This window comes from Poecilia reticulata, chromosome 7 (assembly GCF_904066995.2).
Source record: "Poecilia reticulata chromosome 7, P_reticulata-male-v2, whole genome shotgun sequence".
Lineage (NCBI taxonomy): Eukaryota > Metazoa > Chordata > Actinopteri > Cyprinodontiformes > Poeciliidae > Poecilia > Poecilia reticulata.
Genome location: NC_088836.1, coordinates 29,239,217 through 29,264,805, shown reverse-complemented (window position 1 = coordinate 29,264,805; position 25,589 = coordinate 29,239,217). Strand labels below are relative to the sequence as shown.

At 37.0% G+C, this 25,589-nt stretch overlaps 2 protein-coding genes across 2 annotated transcripts; one reads left to right on the top strand and one right to left on the bottom strand.

Moving 5' to 3' along the window:
- Positions 1-2,603: 2,603 nt before the first annotated feature.
- bcas1 (brain enriched myelin associated protein 1) lies at positions 2,604-16,068 on the bottom strand. The gene is made up of 15 exons (XM_017305972.2): positions 15,964-16,068; positions 15,749-15,820; positions 15,500-15,584; positions 14,528-14,841; positions 12,667-12,849; positions 11,835-11,894; positions 11,454-11,489; positions 11,026-11,241; positions 8,765-8,824; positions 8,572-8,613; positions 8,387-8,440; positions 7,295-7,417; positions 7,097-7,177; positions 6,567-6,782; positions 2,604-4,670 (listed from the first exon to the last, which is right to left on the bottom strand). Exons 2-15 carry the CDS (start codon positions 15,785-15,787, stop codon positions 4,590-4,592), a joined length of 1,590 nt encoding a protein of 529 aa, XP_017161461.1. The 5' UTR covers positions 15,788-15,820; positions 15,964-16,068; the 3' UTR covers positions 2,604-4,589.
- A 3,395-nt stretch (positions 16,069-19,463) lies between these two features.
- pfdn4 (prefoldin subunit 4) lies at positions 19,464-25,058 on the top strand. Its single transcript, XM_008414554.3, has 4 exons — positions 19,464-19,598; positions 19,948-20,055; positions 20,889-21,029; positions 24,641-25,058. Exons 1-4 carry the CDS (start codon positions 19,569-19,571, stop codon positions 24,770-24,772), a joined length of 411 nt encoding a protein of 136 aa, XP_008412776.1. The 5' UTR covers positions 19,464-19,568; the 3' UTR covers positions 24,773-25,058.
- The last annotated feature ends 531 nt before the right edge of the window (positions 25,059-25,589 follow it).

The following is a 25,589-nucleotide window of genomic DNA, read 5'->3' as shown; positions in this document are numbered from 1 at the left end:
ACATATCACTGAGGCATGTATCAGCTTTTTCACATCGAGCTAAGGCAGCACTCTTTCTGCTTATACTATTGATTTCAGTACTCTTTGAAACCTCGCAGAAGTTTCAACCTTTCTTCTCCTTCTGTCTAATTAAAATTTCTGTCTGATGCTTTGCCAATGAAAATGAGCTCTTCACACATGAGACAAACTGCTGGGGGAAAAAAAAGGCCATACTGGGTGTTAATTAAAACAATTCTCAGAAGGGGAAAATACAACAGAGCTTGTGTCTAAAACACAAAGTACTTCACTTTTCTTTTTCCTTCACCACCATACGAGTTAGTTTGGGTCTATGTTTAAAATGATCTCCTGTTTCAAACAGCAGTGGAAGAAGAGAATGCCTCCTTCATAACAAAGGAGCAGTGTGAGTTATGCCTTCAGGCGCTGTGACTCATCAGTTAATGATGGGTCATTTTTATCCAGTGCACACTTGGCTGGACACTTCAAAATCAATTAAAAATGGCAAAGAGAAAGACTGCAGGTTTTTCTTAAACTGTAACATCCAGCAGCTCTGACACTTTTTATTTGTTTTTAATCTGTATGAGTCCCTCCAAGTTATGCTCGAAAATGTTATCATGCTACAACTAGAGACTTCAGCATATTTCAGGATTTGATGGAGCAGCATTAAGTGTAGCATAACAGTGAAGTGAACAGTGATACATGGTTTATGAAACGTTTAGCATGCATTTGTCTGCAGTGACAAAATCCAAAAAAACCATATCATTGTGATAATGAAGTGTTTCATTATCACCATGAAACACTTCGGTGGCAGCATCATGCTGAGGGAATTGTTTTCTTCAGCTGAGACAGGAAACCCTCAACATGTCACATAGCTCTGCAGAGGCCTGTGTACGAAAACAAGATTATAACAGTTATAACAAAAAAAATCTAAAAAGAAATATTTCGTTTTTACAGTTATGCACTTTCTGCTTCTATTTGATCAGTTTCTAGTTTTAACGTGACAGACTGTGAGAAAGTTCAAAAAGCATGAATACTTTTCCAAAGCGCTGTAAGTATTAAGTGGCCTATGTGTCAGTTATACTGATAAATTGCTGTGCTTCCATATTACTCATATATTGCACTATTTCCATATTACCCAACACTGTCAAACATTTCAGAACAACTTGAATCGTTCAAGCCTAAACAAGAACCGATCATTTCTGTACACATAATACCGTTTAGCGACAAAAGCATTTTGTAATTATAAGGTTAAACAGACAGATAGCAACAAATAGACGTAACTGGTTACTCAGTGTTTATGTATTTGAGTCTGTCAGAAAAAAAACCTGCATCAAGAGTTTCAAATGTGTTTTAATTGCCTGCTGTAGGCTGATGCAACACAGACGTGTCCCTTCTTTGAGCCGTTTATGCTCGAATGAAATATACTGCAGTGAAATTATTCTTAATAATTGCAACACAACTATATTATATCAGTTTCTTATTGCAGTGTCACATTTAAATATGGAGAAAAATGCAACCTTGAAAATGAGATTATTTAGTCAGTGGAAAAAATTCCACCCTATCAAATAATTATCAAGCAACATTTCAGAAACTTTCTGTTTCCCGATGTGAAACACTGGCCCATCTGTTGTGGCACTTTAAAGTAGGAAATGGACGAGAACATTACATTCAATCAGAGTGTTGATCTTAATAAATCAGATAATGGCACATATAGGATTAAAGCAATAACTACAAAGTTAAAAACAACTGGAAGAGTAATGTGGAATTTAGTAAATTTTGCAAAGATTTTGACTAAAACTAAGATTTTTACTGAGATTGGTAAAACAAAAACTGCTTTTAAGCAACAAACACTCCAGCTGAGTCTGGTAGTGGAGATTCATATTGGAAAAGGCATGGTGGTGAATCTGTGATGCTGTGGGCTTTTTTTCTCCTCCAAAGGTCACAGGAATCATGCTAGGTGGTGCATGGCATTATTTTAAATAACAATCTGATGGTTTTTGCCAGAAAATAAAAATAAGAACATTTTGCTTGTTTGAGCAAGATAGTGATCAAAGCTATGTGATAAAATCCACACAGAAACGATTCACCAGACACAAACACTTTCTGTCATATTAACTGTCACATTTTTCATACATATTTTTGTTTTGTGTGTCAGATTATGTTTCTGTTTCAACGCCGATTTAGTTTTAAACATTTTGCACATCTTTGCCAAAGGCCAATAACTGTGGGATGCTGTTTGCATAGGTCAGCTTTAAGCAATTTAAGAAAGAAAAGAAACACAATCAACATGTAAAATGAAAAGAAACTGGGCTTAAAACATCCAAAGTCAAACTTTGAAAAACCTGTAGAATTAGTGATCATGATTCAGATTTAAGACGGCACACTTGGTATTACTCTGTTGAAGCCATAAAGAAATTGTGGATTACTCAGAAGTTTGGCACGGTATTGCAATACTTTCAGTTTTCCCTCAGTATTCTCTGACACTTGTGCTACAGCTCGTTTGTCTGGGTTTCTGCCAAACCTGCTGACTCACAACTGTTGACTTTCCAGCAACACCTTGGAATTCCTTTTAAAGTTTCTTCATAGTAAAAGCGGCAGGAGAAGAGTGAAGGGTGAACGTGTTTATTGTCTCTGAGATGACAGAAGTTACACATGCATGGAAGCAATCAAAAGCGAGTTAATTGTACATGTGACAAACACAAATGACGAACACCATAATAAGGCTTAGACTAAATGACAGGATGCAAAAGGACAGATGTGGACGAGACTTTGCCATCCCCAGTGTATTTGTTAACATTGATATTTACAATAAGATGCCAAGGGAAAAAAGAAGATTGTGATTTCATGTATGACACAGTATTTCAATGCTAGCATATATTTATATTTGCGCTTGTACATGCTGTTTAAATGAGGTGTTGATTTTTTTCTCCGTATTTCTAAATAGCTTTCATTTCAATTTTGTTGGAACCACTCCAGTACCAGAAGTGCCTGGATGTCATAACATAACCCACACGGCATCGCCCCTTCAATTTTAGCACAGGAATTAGATACTAAAAGCAAAACACATGACCATATATTGCAAAAGCCCAGTATGTTAGAACAGAAACACGGAAAAGTCAGATTAGGCCTAAAAGTTTGTAGAAAAGATTTCACTCACACTGCTGCACTACTCAATGTATTTTTATGATCAAAAATATAAATTTCAGTGAAGTTGCCATAATATCTTGGTTTCACGTTGCCGTGAGGTGAATGTAAAAAGCCTGCAAACCATATCAAAATGCCAGGTTTGGGCGATGTAAAAAAGAAAGGAAACTCAGATAATTAATGTCAGATATGTTCCCACCTTTAGTGAAACCACAACTCAAATGAAATATAAACAGGCATATTTTTATGGGGAGGATAAATACAAATAAGGAACCTAAAATATTGCATAAGTTTGCTCATTTTCATACTTTTTATTTGTTCTGTTGGTGGTAAATTGATTAGTTCAGAAAAGTTCCTCCTCATTTTTGTCACCAGAACCCTGAAGGTTTGGATCCATCATTAAGTAATTTGTGGAACTGTTCATAACTCCCTAGTTCCAGTTGAAAAAAAACAGTCCCAGAGCATGATGCTGTCACCACCATGCCTCACTGTGGATGGTGTTCTGCTTGGTGATAGTTTCCTGCACACTTTCAGGAAACGTGAAGTGTTTTTTTTGGAACTTTTAGCCAGACTTGGATGTTTTTTCTTCATAATAAAGCCTTCCATCTGGCCACATATGAGATTGCTGTATTACTGTAGGTTGTACTTGACAGAAATTCCTGCAGCTCATTTAATGTTGCTATGAACCTGGTCAGTTTTGTCTTTTTATCAGTCTTGGAGGGATGTCCAATTCTTAGTACTATCTGTGTTACACAACATTTTCATCAAATTGATACTGATGGATTGACTGTCCTCAAATATGCCATATACCACAACAACTTCATTCCATGGTAGATCTAGTGCCTCAGAAATTATTTTTAAGAATGAGATTGTTCTGATGAATGCGAACCTCCCAGCAGAGCGTGACTGTTACTGGAAGCTGTGACTAAACAAATGTCAGGAACAGAGCAGCTGAATTATATCTGAGTTAATCAGAGGTGTGTTACATGATGGGAGGCATGTCCTGGCTAATACTGAGTCTGGAAGTAGCACAAACCTTGTTAGAAAGAAGCGTACAACTTAATTATTATTATTATTATTATTTTGCTTTAAGATACTTTGGTTTGTCTTTGATCAGAGATGCACAACTTATATTTAGTGTTAAAGGTGGGAAAAGATCTGAAGTGTTTTGTACTGGTTTGATTTTTTTTTTTTTTACATCACTATAAACTTGCCATTTTAGTGGGTTGGGCAGAGTATTTTATAGGCACCATGTCTCCTTTTCTTCATCTACCCACATGCGATTCTTTCCTGAATCCTTTTTAAAAGCACTCCTTTTCATATTGCAACATCTAAAAAAGTAGTTAATATGATGATGACAAAATATGACAGACACAAAGACAAAGTAAGAGCTAGAAAGAGGGGGAGGGGACAGCCGGGGGGGTTCTGTACAGGGAAACTTAAAGGGTTCATTTGGTTTTCTCAGACGTTGTAGCAGCAGTCGCTGGTTCTGTCTGGACCCCAGCATCTGTAGAGTGGCGTTTCTGACCCTATAAATAAGACGGGAGAAAACAGTAAATTCTTGTTCACTGTAAAACTGTCTGCACAACTATATTTAACCACAGGAAATGACCTCTTTTACCACTATTTCCTTAAACTGCCTTGCCAGGAGCTTGTCTATGAGAGGAAAAAAAATGTAACTGACAACAATGTGAAGTATGTTCACTTTATGTTACCATAGTTGTACTAAACCACTGCTGGGTGTAAAACTGAAAGTTGAGAGACATGAAGTGGCATGAAGTGCTAATCGGCTTTGTTCTCAGCAGGGCCGGGCCTGAACCTCCAATAATATAACAAGTGGCTGCTGCCATCTAGTGGGGAGTAAAAATTAGAATGAAGAATGTTAATCACATGAGGCAAATGCACACATGGTAAAAAATAAATTACAGCTTCTGTTAACTCCCAAGATTTCATATTTTAGGAAACAATAATGTGCATCTGATTTTTACCACAGAACAGATTCCACATGTGTATTGTTTTGTTTTTTTTAAAAAGAGGAAGCAAAAATAGAAAATCTGCATGTGGAAAAACCCAGAAATATCCGATTCATTAGCCTGCAGAATTAACTTTATCAGAAAAAACAATAGTTGGTTTCTCACTGACTTATTTTCTCTCATATTATTGCAGAGAAATGTTGGCCTGTTATTATTTATGTTGCGCCTTCATTTCTTGGACGTTTGCAGATGTTTGTTTCTGCGCAGCTCTCTGAGGGTCTCAGCAGCATTTCTGTCAGTTTGGGATGTGGTTTTAACGAGGCTGTTGCAGCACCTTGGTTCACGTCTTTTTCAGCCATCTGTTTGAAATCAATGTCCTGTTGATGACCCAGTTTGGGTCAAGCCACATAGCATGTATTTTGATAGTTTATTGCTTTGTATTAGCACTTCCTGTCCTCATTTTTTCAGTCTTTTAATATTGCCTGATCATGAACTCTGTCAAAGATATAATTCTTGTTTTTTTTGTCTCTTACTGAACTAATTGGAAATTACCTTATAGCTCTTACCCAATTAATTTAACCAAATTAAATTTAAATCCAATCTTAGCAGTAAATTAGTTTTGTTCCAATAACGCTATGAAATCTGCTACTTGACTCTCAGCACTTTTGAGTAGATCTCAATAATTTTCTAAAACGGTAAAGATTATCGTTTCAGTTAGGATCATGTCCTGACTGAAATAGGGTATACTTTCTTTTATCTATAACTACAAACATGCAACTTAAAGGGAAGTGAATGCTGCAAGTCAACGAGTTCAAAAAATTTGCCAGGCTTCTGTAGATCAGGGTGTCCAAAGTGTGGCCCGGGGACCTTTTGTGTCCCCTGAAATGTTTCTGTTTAGCCTCTGATGACAAATTTAGTGAAATAAAAATTTGGCAAACAAAATAGAAAACAATTGATGACCTGAACATTTTTGAAATGATCTTTTTTTTTCTTTTTATGATCATATAAAGTGCTTTTGATGTCTTGGATTTTTAATGATATACAGATTAAACAAAAGCGTGTTTATTGTTAAGTAGGTAAAACTAAATAAAATTTAAAAATCACAATAATTTTGTGTTTTTAATTTAATAAATTTTTTAACCCACCAGTAGTTTAGATTTGCAAGGTTTTGGAGCCCAATGCAGAAAGTTTGGATACCACTGACTTCAATAGAAAAGTTTTGTATATATATATTTTTTTACTACTAAATTATGTACCTATCAATGTATGAATAACTGGATAATTGAATTGACATTTTTTTCCTGTGACTTGCCTTAAATGACACATATTGTGAATTGACACTATATAAATAAACTGAATTAAATAGAAGCAAGTTGCACATAATTTAAACATGTCACTAGAGCTAAGCTGCTGCTTTAACAAGATCTGGGTGAAAAATGAAGCTCCTCTCACCAGGTTTTTGAAGAACAGCTGGATGGAGTTCCTCTTCTCCAGTTTTTTGGCCTGACTCGCTGCATCGTCTCCAGCCGGAGAGGCGGCTGCCGCCGGCTTGCTATCTACTACTGCCTCTGACTTGGCCACAGCTTTAGGTTCCTCCTTAGCTTTAGCAGGCTGGGGCGACTCTGCGGGAGAGGGCGGGGTTGGAGTCGTCTTTTTGGGGTCGGCAGCCTAAAAGAGAAGCATAAAGTTTAGCTGTTCTGCTCCAGGATGAGTTTAGAGTAAAGTGGCTGTTATTGCTGCTCGGAGTTTGAACTCCAAGGCGACATTTGAACCGACATTAAGATGCACACCCTGCTGTTAGGACACAGCTTGCATTATGAAAGATGAGCACACACGCTCTGAGAAATTGTTATGATTTTTGAATATGACAGCAAACGGAGAGACGCTTCGGGCAAATAAGCTGTTTAGAGCACGTTTTAATCTGAGATGGCATTATTCTGGTTAATAATGCATCTATTCACACAAGAGATGATTCTATTTACCAGGCCAGTTGATTTCTTGAGGAGTCGAACTCCACTTGTGGAGGCTGCTTGGACTTTTGTGGTCATGGTATCTAACAGTACCTCAAGTTCACATCAATCTGTTACTCGCTGACAGGTGATTTTTATCACAATGCAAACCTATACATATTAAAAGATTATAAGGGGGAGAGGGGAGATCTGACGTGAATCAGTTCTTACTTTGGGCTTGAAGAGAAACATGAAAGATGATTTGGAGGTTAGCTTCTTTTCCTCCTGAACAGGTGGAGGTGGTTCTGGCTTCGCTGCTGCCTCCAGAGTGCCAGATTTGGAAGGATCCACCTTCTTTTGTCAAAACAACACAGAGGAAAAACACAAGTCATGAGACGTACACAAACCCAAGGGCGCGGCCGTCAATGTAGCTGACGGAGTGAAAGCGGGAGCTGCCACCTGTGACGGGAGAGAGGAGGAATTCCAATCAGAAAAGACGGGAGAGGGAAGGAAAAAGTTCCTGAAGGAAGAAAGAAACCCAAACAATCCGCTATGACAACAACAAGAATTGGTGCTTTTAAGAGCCAATGTAGGAAGGAATCCCAGAAAATAGAAAATGTCAGTTTCAGAGGACACAGAGATTCTCCACCTCCAAAGAATCATCAAGAAAGTTGAAGATTTTTGGGGAACAAATGTGTTTTTCCAAAAAGTAAGACATCTGTACTTTTTAATAAAATACAAGAAGATAAATTTAACACATCATCTAATTTGGCCTTTAATTTGGGTCTGAGAAATAAATAAAAGAAAAATATGAAATATGTTTTTGCATCAAAAATACAAAAGCTGCTGAGTTTTGGACTTGCTGCAGCAGGTCCAAAACCTGGCTGCAGATGTGCAGCCAGGTTTAAACTCTGGCTTAAGATTTAATGAAGACTGGTGAAATTTTATGAAGATTCTGTGGCTGACTTTGCTTTTCAACATGGTATTATGTTCAGAAGTATAAAATGTTGAAGATATTTAAGTTTTTCAACCTTTTCACGGGGAGTTTTCTAATTTTTCTTCATGTATTTTGTCCGTTATTTTCTCACACTCGTCTCCAGTGGGGTAGAAAACAAGTGTGGGTGTTTTTGTTTCACTTTTACTCCAATCAGATTTTCTAATCACTACATTCAGTTTCATTTACATTTCTTTAAACCACTGCAGTTTTCTGGAAACGGGGTTGTCGGTGAGAAAACATTGATTGGAATAATTTCAAAGATGCCTGCAGAATGGAAATAAAGAGTGAAAAGAGCTAACATTCTGGCGGCCATCTTGCATATTTACCTCCTCTTCTCCAACTTGCTTGCCCACTTCCACAGCAGCTTGCTGAGATTCAACCTTATATTCAGTTTTATAAGCAAATGCAAATGTAATATAACTTTTGTACCAGAATGGAGATTTAAAGACAATTTTATTCAACTATCAAAAAGAGAATGAAAAGCCAAAATTGAGAACTTTTTGTTGTTTACCTGCACTTCTACAACAGGCTCTGGTGCCTCCACTGCTGTCTCCTGCAGAGTAAAACTGTTTTTATGTTCTGAACCCATTTACATTAAGATACAAATTAAAATGCCCTTAATTAAAGGATGATTTCACCCGGAGTGAGGCATTCACTCTAATATACAGATTTTTATGAATAGATACCAGAGTCTCTTAAGTTACCTGTACTTCTACAACTGGCTGTACCTCTACTTCAATAGCTTGTGCTTCCTCCTTGATGGTCTGCAGGACAGTGAAGGAATTATTACGTTTAGTGAAATATTAAAGTGATAAGAAAGCTTTATCTTACAATAAATGACACTTTTGCCAATGGCATTTCAATTTAAGTGCATGTGGACATATGTGTGCCTTAATTTGCATCCAGTCCTGCATTAGAGCTCACTTTCCGGTATCCGTCAACATTTTTCACTTCTGGCCCTGATGCCAATTCATAGGAATACAACACCTGGTGCAAATGCTCATTTTCAATCGAGCTGTAACCTGTGGGACCACGAGATTTGAACAGTGCCTCAACACTTCGTAGAAAAACACTTTTATAATTAGAGCTTAATATATTTTATTGGTCTAAGTTAATGGTTCCTTTTCTCATTCTAAGTAATCCTGCATTTCTCAAAGAGTGGGAGGTATACAAGCTTTGTTATTAAGGATTTAAAAAAAAAGTATTTAGCTGCCTTTTTATTTCATGTAAATCTGGATTTGTACACATATACATACATTTCCCCATGTTACCAGAAATATTGTTAGGGATCTCCTTGATGCCTTTTGCAAAACACTAATAGCTGGGACTTGGGTGCCTTCTGGCTGTCTCTGTGAGTTTTAAAACAACCAAGGTGACATGAAGTTTCTTGTAAACGTGTTGCTCTTGGCGCTACTTGTGAAACGAGGTAGTGACAGAGCCATAACACTTGATTTATGAAAGGGCAAGCGAGTGCTGTGGCTGGAGGATGTGATGAAGTGCAGACTGAGAGAATACGTTATCAGTTGGTCGTAGGTTTTACTGCAAAAATCTGTTTTTATTCTAGTCATTCACACTTTAGAAGGACCAAATAAATTTCACTGTGGGACGGTCAGTTGGCGTGATGTTTACATTTAAAACAAAACCAAGAAGGATGTCTAGGTGGTGTTGCATTGTGGAGCAGCAGTAGGAGAACAGACTGTCTGTCACTGAGTGGGTTGTAATCCAATTGTATTTTTTGACGAGTTTTAACAAACCTTCAATCTGTTTTGGCCTTTAGACTTTGAGATGCATGATACAAATTTAATGCACAACAAAATTTCACTGCTGTGTCTCCTGTGTCTGGAATGCCGGCCTTCATTTTTCAAAGCTGACATCTGCGTGGGACTTGATGATTGGTGATTTATTTACAGCAAGAGGCATTGTGAAGAGCTGAATTTTAACATTTTGACATTAAAGTTTAACTAAAATCCTTTTTTTTTTCTTTAGAATAAATATTTATTTGTGACTTTAATGGTCTTTAATACAACTAAAACACATCAAACAAAATGTCTGAAGATCAAACATCAAAAAATCTTTAAAATGGTAAAGGCCTGATGTAAAGACATTTATTATCAACAAATGAGGCTCTGTGCTAAATTAATGGTCAGCAAAAATTGTACAAAACATTACTAAGAAAATTTTAACAGTATTTTTGATTTTATTTGCATCATTTTAATTTTTCAGTTTTGTTAAATTTTATAGCTGTCCTGTTTCTCTCACATAAGCAATTTTAATACTAAGTAAGCTACTGCAGGGAGTAAAACGACTGCACAACAAGTGAGACATGCAATATTTGCATTGCCCTAACACAGATGCAAAATCACTGGTTGACTCTGAAGTTGCTGAAGTTGAAATCTTGCGGATCAGATCAGCATAATTAAGTTATGAGTCATTTATGTTTTATGCCAGAACAACGTAAAACTTCTTCAAAAGTTTTACGTTAACCTTTTCTCCTTTATCTGCTCAACTAGATTGAAATCTGAATATGAGCATTTATGGTTATTCACCATAATACTTAATAGCCAGTAGTTTATACTGACGCATCTTATGCAATAAAAATGATTAAAGGAGATGCTGGATGGATTTTTTTGTTGAAAATTAGCCAGATAAGCATTTTCATGCTCACTATTTGCAATTCATCTGAAAACATTTCATTACACAAAAGAGGCAACTTTACTCAACTGCTGCGTCAGCTAAGATGCAACACTTGGCCTCTTTCTGCCACTCCCAGACAAACCAGCTTCTGTCCAATTGGGAGCCAGATGAGTCATGGTCAGTGTGAGGACATAATAATCTACTGTACCACCTCTGTACGCTTGGCTCTGCTAGCTGAAACACTTCTCCTTGACCCCTCTCGCCTTATATCAGTACCGACATCTTTTACATTATAAAATGCAGTGCAGCTGAACTTGTCGCGTTTCTTTACCTTTGGTCGGAAGAATTTACTCAGAGCATCTTTTGTCGATTTTCCTTTTGCGGACTCGGGTTCTTTTGCAGAAGCTTTTGGTTCTTCTTTTTGTGTTGGCTTTGCAGCTTTGGAAGCTGGTTCTCCTTTGGTCTCCAGTCTGGGAGGCTCTGGGGGTGGCGGGGGTGGAGCAGGCATTCCTTTGGGTGCTGCAGACTGTTCTGATGTCTGTGCAAACTATTCAAGACAGAAAAATGATATACTGATGCAAAGATAACAATACAATGATGTTTACCAACAAGCATATTTTCTAATAGCAAGCTTAGGTTAGATTGTTATCTACTTTAAATGATTAAATAGTTTTATTTTTTGTAAAATCGCCACATAAGGTAAATTCTGAAAGTGGTTTCTTTTGAACGTTGAGATGCTGCAATGGGTTATATGCTCACAGTGGTGGCTTCTGCAGGTGTGGTCTCCTTCTGGGACTATTTCGCAACAAAAAAAGGAAGCAGTTAGAAATACACGGTTAAAAGAAGCAAATAAAAATCAGCAAAAAAGCTCATTATGCACCACTACAGGTAACAAATATGCCCCATTTTTAGGAAACAAGACATCATTATTTCAAAAGGAGGGCCAAAAATAGAAATATACTGTATCTAACTATAATTTGCAGCTGAAATCCCCAGACTGGTAGAAAGCTTGCTAATTAGCCCTCTGCATTTTGCAATCACTTCTAACAGCTTTGGGAATAGAAATGTGGTGTGATAATCAGCACTTGTAAGAAAAGGAAAGAGGGCCGATAATAAATTCAGCACTGAACATCTGTTCACCTGATCTTTTGCGGCATCGGGAGCAGCTGTTTCCTTTTTAGGTGTTTTTGTGGGAGTAACCTGTGATACAACAGAATGGGAAAATAAATTAACCAGAAAAATATTTCAAGTGTAAATGTGTTCTGAAGCATCGTAAAAAAACAAAAACTCTCCCAGTCAGAGGATGTGGTTGATGCTGCACCAGCTAGCAAAACTAATTATTATTTCTATAAAACCAAAGCCTTTTTAATGAATTCAGCCTTTATGGGAAGCTAACCGAGGCAGACAGAGTGCACACTGAGGTCTCTGACAGAGCGCGTACAGTACATGGGCTGTCATTGTGACGGCCATTGTGCTCCGGAGATGGCGTAGGCCTGCCCGCGCACTATCTGCACAAATCTCAACTTCCAGCGGCACAGGCCTCCCTTGTGAGCTCACCCTATGGGACGAACAAAAGGCCACCACATTCCCGCATGTTCAAAGACTTGATTAGCATGGGGCTGCGGCGGTGGTAACTCTTTAAAACACCATGCATCCAAAAGACAGCATGATGAAGAGGAAATACAATGGCTGCTTGTTGTAGGATTTCCATCAGGCAGTCATCATAATTTCATTTACAGTCAAAGGGTGATGTTAGAGCTTTTACAGACATTCAGATTGTAATTATTAGAAGAATATATATATATTTATATTTATATTTTATCAATCTCCAATTTACATAATTTTTCTTTTCACAGTTTCACAAGACTAGATTCTTGATTTTAGTTTAGTACACCTCTCCTTCACAATACAAACAACTAGACATTTCAACAGTGTTTAAACATGACCTAAATTCTCACACGGTGTCACTTACTAGTGTTTTAAAGAAGTTCATAACTGGATTCTCCTCTGGCTCGCTCTCCTCTCGGCTTTCCTCAGGCTGATCGTTTCCGTTCTCGCTTGCAGGAACTGTCTGTTCCTCTGGACTCGACTCTGTCGTCGCTCCGACCTCTGGCTCAGTCACAGGTTCCGACTCTTGCTTTACGTTTGCCGTCTCCTATACGCCGCCAGAGAGAATGGGCCTTTGAGGAGGATGTTGGAGCAGCAGAGCTGATATGCAACCAGTGAGTGTCTTAATCGCAGCATTGAGATGGGAGCACAATTCCAACCATGCCTCTGCCTACTCGGGGCATTGTCAACAATCGGGCCTTTTATTAATGTGTGTGTCCCACCCCTCACTCATTGATATTCAACAATGTGTGAGAGATATGCCTTGTGAGATGTCAGGAAAGACCACTGTCTTGCAATGTCCATCTGGTTGGTTGATTTAATTTAAAATTACTTCTATTTTGCAGTTTCAACAGGCTGGCCATCAAGTTAAAACTGTGTGTATGTTAAAGTTAGCTAAAAAGCTAATGTTAGCTAAAGTTTGGTATGATTTGGGCTATCAGAAGCATGTTGATTTCCAATAACACTGATTATCTTTGTCTGGAGCAGTGGCAGACTGGGTCACTGATGCACACAGGAAGCAAAAGCTAGCTGTGTCTTTTCTGATCCACTATACCAGTTAATGGAGCTCAGATTTCTTAAGAACTTCCATGCTGGTGCCACAAACCTGCAGCATAGTTTAATAAATATGGGGCTTCATAGGATGTATCTTAATGAGGTTCTTTAGTTTCCAATGTTAGATAAATCATCCAGAAACCTCAGCTTCTGCCTTTGAGTTCTTCATAGGCTCATTTATTGTTACTGGGTTGAACGTTTTGCTGTCTTATTTTTTATTTTTTTGTATGTCCATTTTGGCTGTGGGAACATCCTCAGAACCGTATAACCAAACATGGAGAAGCAGCATTCAACTCTTATGCTCTTCTAATCTGGAGCAAACTTCCAGAAAATGGCAAAACATCCAAAACAGTTACTTAAACTTAGGGCTAAAAATCCACATGCTTAGAGATGCCTTTCATTCATAATAACCGGAACATTGATCAATGTATTTGATGTATATTGGCTTGATGATTTTGATAATGGCGTTTGACAAAATTTAATGTTTAATGCTGTCCATTGTGTTTTTATGGTGTAAGGCACTTTGAATTTGACTCCTTCCAATTTATCAAGAATTTCTGAGCCTAATGCTATATAACTGTATCATTCTTGAATTGGTTTGCAGTATTACGCTCATCATGTATAACCTCTGGCTTCTCCATGCTGACCACTTCCTCACTTAAAAGCACACATTTTATTAAGAACTGATCACCTTGATTCCAGCTTGAATCATTTGTTGTGAAAGTCAGGATTAGTATTTAGATACAGTAAATATATATTTAATGCCAGAATTAATAAATAGTAAAGAATTATAAAAGCAGCAGCTACGGCATCTGTACATTTTCTGCAACTACACTTGCGAGTTGTATCTTTTCTACACCGTGGACAAATCATCAGTTTATCACTGAGGCAATAAAACACACCTTTGGGCAATTTAGAAATATATTTTTTTCTGTTCATAATCACTTCTAGTTGATGAAATGTAATCTGAAATGACAATATGCAGACATTTAATTTGCTTCATAGATCATTCCATAGTTAAAAACGTTTTTTTTTACTAATTTATCTGTAACCTAAGCAGTATGGAAATTATCTGTTAGCATTATATATATATATATATATATATATATATATATATATATATATATATATATATATATATATATATATATATAGAGGACTCTTGCACTCACCTGCTGAGGCTCAATGTGAAGCTGACTTGCATCCACTTGCTCTTCACTGGAGATCTTTTCCTTTTCCTGAACCTCGGTTTTCTCGTCCGCTTTACGGTCTTTCTTTTTGAAGAGTTTGCCAAAACCATGACTTTTCTCTTTGCGTTTCTTGACTGGTTCCGTGTCGGCTGGTGGGGAGTCAGTGGTTTCAGACACACTTTCAGCCGGAGCCGGTTCCGGCTCTGGTTCAGCTGTCACATTATCGGCTTCAGCTTTCGTCTCAAGTTTTGGAGACTGCAGCTTGCCATTCTGATGAACTGTGATGTCACTCTTGACTGTAAAAAAACAGAAAACCAGTCACAATGATTATTTATTGTTGAAAATATCACTAAAAGAGACTCTAAGAAAGTCCTGTTTAGTGTAAATAAGGAGTCTGAGATGATCTTTTTCAATAATTACACAGCTGTGTCTGCTAGGCATCAATGCACATTAGGATTTGAATCCACTTGCATGCAACATTTAATTGATATCCTAGCGTCTAATTCTTCATGAAGTAAACATGGGCTAGTCGGTGCAAGAAAGTGGCATCTTTATCTCCAGGGTCAACATTCCAGCTCTTAGACAAACTAAAGAACCTGTGGGAATTGCTCAGCGCTGCTGTCGCTGCAGTGACACGAACCTCACTGTGACAGATCAAATAATCGCTCCTTGTCAGCGTTCCTGAGACTACGCCCAGAGTTTACATTAGGAGATCCGACACAGGACCCAGCTGGGACTCTCTGTATTTGCAGAGACTTATGAGTCTGAATGGTAAGTCAAACAGGGACATTTAAAAGGTCAGCCAATTTAGCCTGTGATATTTTCCCAGGAAGTGGAATTTGGTGAAAGGTGAAAACAAGAAGGATAAATATTTCCAGTGCATAGCTTTGCTCATTCTGCCGGCAAACCAAGGTCTATTTTGAGTCAGAAATTAAAAGGAGGATGAAAAGTCACCATCAGCCTCCAGTCCATTGAGTGTGATGCTTGCAGAGATGCCATTCACTGATCCATTTTCATGTTTTTCTGGAATTGTCCCATTCTATGGACGAATAAGGGAAACAAAGCATCTCTATGAACTTCAAAAATAACATGTAGCTGCATCACAATCACCAGTTTTAAGGCATGCTGTTCTCCCATGTGCATTCATTTGTAAAGTTCAAGATTTGTTGTACATGTTTAGTGCCTACTATGTAGGATTTTTACCTCAGTTACTTCTTCAGGAGATGAGTGTTCATTTCCCATGATGGTCCCAGTCTGGGTTTGCCACCCTTTCTTCTAAAACACATCCAGCACAATAAGAAAACTCTTGGATATGAAATGTTACGTAGAGACATAAAACAAAATAGAGAAATCAAATATTTTAATCATTAAAAGTACAATTAATGAGTATTGTGAGTATGTTTAGTCAAATATTTTACCTTGTGACACTCCTGTAGGTCAAGTGACTCCAAAAAAAAAGAATATATGCCTGTCAGAGAGATGGATGCACTCCTCCTGTCTTGCTGCCTGCGTATAAAGGCTGTTATTGACAGACTGTTTTATGTATGCTTTAAAATGGGTGTGACTGTTTTGAAGCAGTCAGCTGGATTTCCTACAGTAAAAAATTCATCTTAATCCATCTGAAAGCTTGGTGATCTCTAAGTTAGAAAACATATTGCAGATGTAGTGAGTTTACAGGGGGGACAATAACACAAACACATATTTTCATTGAGTTTTAAGGTCTACTGCACAAAACTGAGGCGGTGCAGGACAGGTTGTTGATGACTGTTACCCAGAGTAACAGGATACGAATGAAGGATGTTGTTTTGGCATGCATCCATTAGTAACTTTAAAAAAAACTGGATGTTTGCACTAATGTTGCTTCATTTTTTTCACTTTAAAAGGAGAATCCTTAATGTTTACGTCATTATAGGCATTTTCTGTTTCTTATTTTCGTAGCATGAATCAACCCTTGAACTTTGACTTTTTTTATTTGCAAAGAGATTCCTCTCTCCTGCCCACTTTAAATAGACTGCTAGGTATTTTATCAGACAAACGTATCCCTTAATCTAGACCAAAATTTACAACTTTTCTGATTCAAAGACCAGTTTTGCTCTCAGTCTTGATAAATAAAACTCGTTTAGAGCAGCTACAGTTTTAATTTGAAAAAGCTTTGAAAAAAGACTGCTTTCTTATAGATATCTACCCTTGATGTTTTTATTTGAAAGGACTGTGTTATCTCTATTTTTCTATTCTATTTCTATTTTCTATTTTTATGTTAAAGAAAAACTTTAAACTTTGGTAAAAAAAAAAAAAAAAAAAAAACGGGGAAAATGATTAGTACATTTTCTCTTACAGGATATTGATACTGGTAGGAAAAAAATATCTTTTTAAAGCCTGTGGAAAAAAAAAAATTTTTCAAAGCCTGTGGCTCCAAGAAAGATGTTTTTACTCATGCTTTTATTTATCATTTTAAGCCACAGTTATTAAGAGTCGCTGACTGTCAGCTTCTGAACATACAAATGTTTTCCAGACATTCCAATCTTTAATTGTATGATTCTGCATTGCAGCTGCATTAATCTGTTTTACAAGATTCTTTACAGATGAATCCACAAATTAAGAAGTTTGCTTCAATGTTGCATGAGCAATGTCAAATTAATAACAATGAAACTTTTATTCTGTGCAAAATCTAGAGGTGTTTAGATACTTTCAATAAACAAAACAAAGTTTTGAATAAGCTGTTGCAAAAAAACCCCCAAAAAAAAAACTTATTATTTTGGGTAAAGTCACATCTGTGAGGCTTTCTGGTGTCACACAGGAAGGCCTCTTGTGACTGGATAATTTCAGGGTGCCTTTAACTCATTGGCCAGTTGCATGTCTGATGCAACACATGACACACAAGAGTCCAGTTTTGATCTGGTGAGACACTACATCCATTGAGTCGACCACAAACAAATGCTCTGGAACAACGTGTGAGGCCATCTGTCCAACAGCTGGAGCTTGGCTGAAACTGGGTCATACAAGCAGTGAAGGATGGTTCTGAACGTAAACTGAGCCAAAATTCTGTCAGAGCTGAATAAAGTTAGACTAGCTTGACTTTGCTCAATAAATGATAAAGTTGTAGAGTGCTTTTGTTATCAGTTTCACAATGTGGGGATATTTAAGTGATCTTAAAACCTAGTGAAGACCAGAGCATGTACTTTTCTAGATGCATAAAAGTCTTGAACTGAGAGGATGTGCTTTCTTTTCACAACAACTCTACCATTAAATCATACATCATACTCCTCAATTTGCTTTAAGTATAATATCAAGAATTCACTCTATGTTTCAGTGAGTCTGATTATACTTCGCTTTACACCAGCTAATTAAGTGTTTGCATTTTTTTTAAAATGCATTACTTATTGTATTGAAATTCGTATGATAAACCTTGTCATCCACAAAAACAATGCCTCAATTGTAGGCCATACTCTGCACACTAAGGTGGGAGTTGGATTCCCCTTGTTGGCCAGTGCACTTCATGCAAACGCTTCATGGCATACCAACGCATAGCAGCCTACTGGTTTTATTGGAGGCAGAGACTTTCACAAACAGGCCATTGATTTTCAGACAGAAAACTGGGATATTTGCAAAGGTCCTCATGACTGTCCCGAATCTTTGTGTGTAACAGCTTATTATGGTGTTGCCCACAATTAGATTAATGATGCTCTTACCTCGCAGATGTGTTCAGCAAATATTTGACCTTGGGTGCAGTACTGTTTGCTGTCCAAATACGAGCAAAGCAGCAGTTCCGGTTGATGCTGGATCTGCATTGGAAAGTTTGCAGATTCTGGTGTGATAATTGTTACATGTTAATATGTTGTTTAAAATGTTTAAGCAAAGCATGCAAGTGCAATGTGTGTTTAATGTAAGGATGTAATTTCGGTTGCAGACAGTGCCGCGAAGAAAAAAGGCATAATGGTTTATGCCAAAATGTTTTCTTACCAGTTATCTATTTATTTTAGTTTGTGGACTTTCTCAAGGGAATCTTTTTTGTTGTTTTTTGAGACAGTTAATTATTCCCAAGTATTTGATTGCTTGAACTGAAAATGCATAAGAATTATTTGCTTGAACAAAGTGAAAAAAGTTTAAAATTGTTTCAAATTCTTCATATGTCTAGATTTGTGTGCAATGAAGCTGGACAAGTGAAGGGGAAAAAAGAGCTGGCTTGCAGCATATCAGTACTTGAACAGTGTGTCACCAAAAGATAGGAAAAACAATAGCACTGTGCAATACTGTGGTGAATTTCTAAAGAGAACAGCAAACGGATAGACAGAAAAAATGTGTATTGATTACTACAGTTACAAAGTAGCAGCCTTTGCTCACCTGCAGCTGAAGGATGAAGTGAGGCACAGCACATAAAGATTTCAGTCAGTGTATAAAAAAACAAAGTATTCTCTATTGCTTTTTATTAGAATAGAAATGGTTTGTTTTGGAGTAGGGTTTTCAGGAGTTCAGAGGAGTAATTTGTATTTAGAGCATTTGATGCTTTCATTTATTTTATTTATAAATCATATTGGCTTGACGGTACTTATGGTGAACAATTCCTCTGGATTTAATATGTAAAAAAAAACAACCTAATTGCAACATTACAAATTAATAAAAAATAATTTATGAGCAAGAAAAATATAATATAGTAAATGTTTGGACAGGTATTTATTTCATTTGTTCTGTCCTTCTGAATCTGATAGCTCGGATGACATGCAGCCTTTAACAGTCCCAAATTTGGTTGCAAGACTCCTTACAAAGACTTAAAAAAAAGAATGGTGTAATAAAACTACTCCTTAAGATATTTTTTTTTTCAAAAACGTTTCTTAAAAAAATTTACTGAGGGAATAGAACTAGTTACTACACACCCCTGCCATGCATATGGGTATAAATCTGTATGAGTGAGTGCAGTATGCTGTGAAAATGTGTATATGCGTGCAATATATTCGTCCCCCGGTAGAAGGCGCTGCTGCAGTCGTGTTCTGCTGAGCGCCGCTGTTCAAAAATAGAAGAAGTCAAGATGGCAGCTGCCACCATGAAGGGACCTGTAGTAAGTGATGTTTTAAAGAAATACTTTTGTTTCTTGAACCTTTATATGCAGTATGTATTTGCGGAACAAGTTAAAGAGCTGAGGTGTTGGAGAGATAGAAGTCAGAATTATTGATATCCGGAGCATTTTTAAATTCATGTCACATCCTCGTGCAGTGAGCTAGCTAGCAAGTTAGCTCCAGTCCCTCAGCTGCTAACTTTTATTCTTGTAGTTCAGTTCTTCAGATATGACGATTGTTATCTCAAACCAAACAAGAGCAGTGAAAGCCAACAGGACACAGATTTGTGGTTCTGTCTGCCATATTTGACGTATATTTTTGGTGAACCTGCTAACGGGAGCTTGGTTGCAGGCGGTTGAAGACGTTGTCGTCACTTTTGAAGACCAACAGAAGATCAATAAATTTGCCAGAAACACGAGTCGGATGGGGGAACTCAAAAACGAAATAGAGTCGAAGAAAGTAAGTATCACAACGATTTTAAAACTACAGTAATGTGAACATAAAGACTGAACTATACTGAGTTGACCAGAGACGCATATCTGAAATTACTGCAACATAACAATGTTCCTGCTGTCCTGATGCATACCAGAAGGTTCTGGTGTTTAGTTTGAATTAGAATATAAACATTATTTACTGTCCCACAGTGGGGAAATTCACAAAGGACATATATAAACAGGTTTAAAAGACTTTGCAGAAGAGAGACATTTACAACATAAGAAAAATACGACTTCTCAGTCATTTTTAAATTGGCATACTCGCATTAATTAAAAGACATGTTAAGGGAAATAGTATAATTTAAAGTTCACAAAATGTGTATATGTATAAAAAACAACAGACTAAGAAGTGAAGAACACATGTAAATGACAGCAAGAATGTTATTTGAAATGAGAAAACTGCTAATGGCAGGGATGTAAACACTTTTTGAGTTTGAGTCATTTGGGAGCAGTGATGTTTATAAAGTTTTTATGTTGCTGCAAGAAAGGATTTGCAGTACCTTTTACAGAATTGTTATATTTTTTACATTAATATGTAAATTATGACCTCACTTGCAATATGCAATACGAACGGATACAAGCTGGTACACTTCATTTATTGACAACATTTTGATTATATCAAACTCATCTAATGTAAATATTACTTCATTACATATACTATTTGATTTATATCATTAATAGTGGTAGGTTATTTTTAATAAGGAGTTTTACATTTTCCTGAAAGGCTGGTGAGCTGCTAAATTAATGTCAACAGTTAAATAGCCCTCAGTGTAATTGTCTGCTAACATCACTGTGCAGAAAACGCTGCAGAACCTGCAGGACGCCAGCGATGACCTCATGATGTTGGATGACGACTCTTTATTGGTCCCTTACCAGATTGGTGGTGTTTTTATTGGCCACTCTCAGGAAGAAACGCAAGAAATGCTAGAAGCTGCCAAGGTACGTGTTTGTCACTTAGCACCTGTTCTTATTCTGTCTTCTCTGAAAGCTTAATAAGATATGCTGTTCTGTTGGAGTTATATTCCAGAAGCTTAACATTATAATTTTTAGCATACCTGTATTATGATGATGACTCTGTTGCTCTCTCTTCTGTGCCTTAAATGTTTGAGAGGCAGAGAGCGGACGTAATACTTAAAGAAACTAAGGTTCATTTTTAGGAGATGCTTATGAACTTGATGCTAACAGAGTTTGGAAAAAATGTTTCAATGTCTTTTTTAAATCTAATGACTAGAGATGTGCCGATCAGGTTTTTTCCTACCGATTCCGATCACCCATGAGGGCAGATCACCGATACCGATCACATAATTATTTTATTTATTTTTTAATCATAAACACTACCGGTTACATTATGTGGGAAAAGGAACCATGAATTCACCTTAATTTAGATAAAAACTTGTTTTTAATAACTTTTTCCAAGAAGAAAACTAAACAAAACAGGCATTGTGCAAACTGTACTGCTATCGGTAATACTATCTTTAACAAACTGAAAAGATATGAAGGCTCTGAAGAGGCTAAATAATGCAAAGACCCAAAATAAAACCTCTCAACATTGCCAAAAAAATTCAAGTATAAAACTTAACATTCAAAGGCAAAAACAAGTTCCATTGCAATAAACAATCCTGAGTTATTGAATGAAACCTTCCTGATAGCATGGTGGCTAGCTGATTACTGCTAGTTCTGAGTGGCTGTTTCTGACTGAGCGGAGTAATTATGCAGAACAGGGAGGAGATCGATTATTTTTTTAGAGATTATCTGTCTCATGTTAGGACAGCGAAAGTTTTAATACGTATGTAAAATAATTTTTTTTAGGTTAGATGCTGCAGCTTTAAGCAGAGGTTCAGTGTGAGAGTCACTACCAGGTGGAGCAGAAGCGGCGCTCCGTCTGTGAAATATTACTACCTGTAGCGCGTAGCAGCGGTTCAACAGCGAGAGCAGAACCAGCGTCTTACATCGCAGCTCGAAGACTTAAATAATTTTGCGGGTTATTTGTTCAGCTTTCTGACCGTCATGCTAATCCAGGTGAGTGTTTGTAGCTGTGCGCTGCTTTACCTGCTATCTGATCCTCCATATGTCTTTTTTACTGCAGTGAGCCTCGATGTAGCCAAACTCCGTCAAGTATGACATTGTTTTTATACCATATTTGATTTGTTGTGTTGATGCATTTTGACGTGCTTCACCCCACGTGCTTCAATTTTCCGCTGCAACACGCAAACGTCCTCAATCACTCAGTGCGTTATAGTTCCACACGACATCGCTTAGGATTTGTTGCTGCGCGTTTGCGCAGTGTGAAGGAAAGAGGAGAGCAGCTGCACAGACAGGCTGAGAAATGAGATGCAGGTGATCGGTATCGGCAACAAGAGACAGTAATCGGCGATCACTGATCATACACTTTTTCACGGAAATCGTCCGATTATGATCCAATTGATCGGCACACCTCTAATAATGACAATGTCATTTAATAAATATTCCTTCAATGAGGTGAGGCATTGTGGTAATCTATGTGTGTGAAGAGTAAAACCAACACAAAACATGCAATGTGATTTCTACATGTATTTGTGGAAATAATTTTAAAGAACTTTTTTAAACAACTTTTTGATAAAAGTGGAAAAAATAGTTGGTATTTTGTAACCAGAGATTCTTTGGAGTTTGTGAAAGCTTGGAGTTTTCCAGGTAAAGATGAGAATGTGTGGAAAATGATAGCTGTTTTCTGGATTTATTTTCTATCCCACTGTCCACAGTATCCATTTATTCTTTCACCCATTCATTTATCCACCCATTCATCCATCTGTGACTAACATTTTTAGCTCTAAGTTGAAATGTGTTGTTTTATTTATAGCTATGAGTTTTTTTAACATCTCCAAACATTATGTCTGACCTCTTCACTCTTGTACTGTAGGTGTCACTTAGACCATTGCCTTTCAAACAAGTCAAAATGTACAACTTTTTAAATATTTGGGTTAATCCTTCCTTTAAAAATACAAAAACAGACCTTTTTATTGGCATAGTTTCAGAACCTTTTGAAGATGACAGGCCATTTCTCTCCTCTTCCATTTTCACGACCACTGTAGGACTAAATATTAAAGTCAACATCTTCTGCATTTGGACCATTAATTGTAGAACTTAATTGTTTTGTTTTTTTTGTTTGTTTGTTTGTTTGTTTTTCTGGTGGCTTTATACTGGACTTTTGTTTGCAGTAAACATGGGCAGCAGAGGGCAGCAAGAGCAGGAAACACCAGCTGAGGTTCCAGTGTCAGATGGATTAGTTTGGTTTTTCTGGTTCATTTACAAGGAAATTCTTGATAAGTGTCTAAGAAATATATTCAAGTTTCCCAACTTTAGTCTTTATTTCAATATGGTGTTGGTTGTTTGTCTTGAAAGTCTGCTGTCCTCCATGTTTTAGATGTTTTTCTTCAATGAACAGGGAGTTATGGAGATTGATTTGATCAAATTAATCTCCATAACTGAGTACTGACCAGCTAATTTAGTCATTTCAGTCTGCTGTGTTGGACAATCTAAGACATGCAGAGTGTCGCCCCCTGGAGGCTGAATTACACACCACTAACGTAAACCATGAAAAACATAACTTAAGATCTTATTACGTTGATTTGATTTCAATAATTTATTTAGGATTTATCAAATTAATTTTTTTTATATTGATTGCCAGGAAGCCCACAGATTGTTGCTTACTAAAGTTACACTTTTTTTCTTTTTTTTTATTCTTTTTTTTTTAACTGTAATATAACAATGGTGTCTTCAGTCAGAAGGTTCTTCAGATTTACAGAAATACAGATTGGGATTTCTAGCATATTTTTGAAGAAATTTGAATAATATGAGTTATAACAACAGATAATCCTCTGGGATTATTAGTGTTTTTGAATAGAACTGGTGTCTAGAAATCCTAGAATAGATTTTTAAATTTCGTAATCTGTTATGTAGTTTTGAATAATCCAGTCTAGGTTTTAGAGGTCCTAGTTGATGTACTGTTGGTTGGACTAGATACTGAAAATACAGAGAAATAACACTTTATTAGACTGGAAATTGGTAGACAATTTGTTTTCCAGAATATAAAAATAACACAGTTTAACTAGGTAAATGTTTTATACTCAAAATTAGCAGAAAACCTGCTGTTTACAGTAGGATTCTTTGCAGAAGAGGTTCTAAGGGCAAACTGATTCATGAGTTTACTCAGGAAAATCCGGCTCACGGAGAGAATGTTAACAAGGGCTCCCTGCCGTTCTGTAATGGCTGTTTGTTTTCATGTTGACCTCTTCACATCCAAGACTTTGAGCTACAGGAAGGAATAAAAAAAGTTTTTAGAGAAGAAAATGAAGCACCAGCAAAAGTTTGGAAAGCTTCTCTCATTTACAGCCCCTTGTCAGTATTAGAAAGCTGCAGGTCAGGAGTGAAAAGTAATGTTTCCTAATGGTTGATTTTTCAGTAACTTCAAGCTGGTTTCACTCACTGAAAAAGATACATTTATAAAACACATTCAAGAGTTTCAAAATGGATTCTGTTTGTCTTATAACTGGATTGTCCACATCTGTTGACAGGAAGCCCTGGAGCAGGAGGTCAAAGGCCTGGAGGAACGTGTGACAGAGATCCAGCAGGTGCTGGGCGACCTGAAGGTCCAGCTTTATGCCAAGTTTGGTAACAACATCAACCTGGAGGCAGATGAAAGCTAAGCTGCCAAATGGAAACTTGAGGACTTTTACTTTTCCTTCCAGCTCATGTTTCAGATCCTTGATGATGCCAACAAAAACATGAACGTGGATGTTGATCGTTTGTAGGTTCTGGCCTGCGTTTACAGAAGTCCGTGCTTTGATATTGGAAAGCATAATAAAAAGGACAATACCTGTTAATATTTGGTTATTAAATGAAATAATGCCGATAATCTCGCATGCCTGTACTCCTTAATACTTCTTTTTGTGTTTTGTTACTGTAAAACAGAAGTAAAAAGGTGGAAGTTAATTTAAACTTGTAAGTCTTACTGTCTCTAATAAGAACTGCATTAATCTAAAAACTCTGATTTTCTGTTGGATAAAATCAATGCACTTCCCTGATGCATTTGGTTTAAATAACTATACTACAGTAAATTGAAGAAGAGTGATGCGCAGAGTTGAAGAAAAAGCTAATTTATCAAGAATCTTGACTGGATCTTCGCCTGTGTTTTAGTTAGACAGCGTAAAGGTTGTTGGTCGCTGTAAAATGCTCTGCACTCATTCATTACTAAAATGTATCAGGTTCGAATGAGTGTTTTTTTTATGGCTATACTAATGTCTCAGATGGATATTTTGCATATTAGTCCATGTCTTCATCAAGCTGAAATACAGAAGCAGTGAATATAAAAGCACCATTTAAAAATCGCTATTTTATTTGATCTGTTTAAGGTAAAAAGCACTCAGTCAAGTTTATTACTACTCTTTTCACGAAACCAGAGCAAACGGTGTCAACTTTGACTTACAGAATTTATCTGTTCAACAGTATTCACCTCTTCCAACA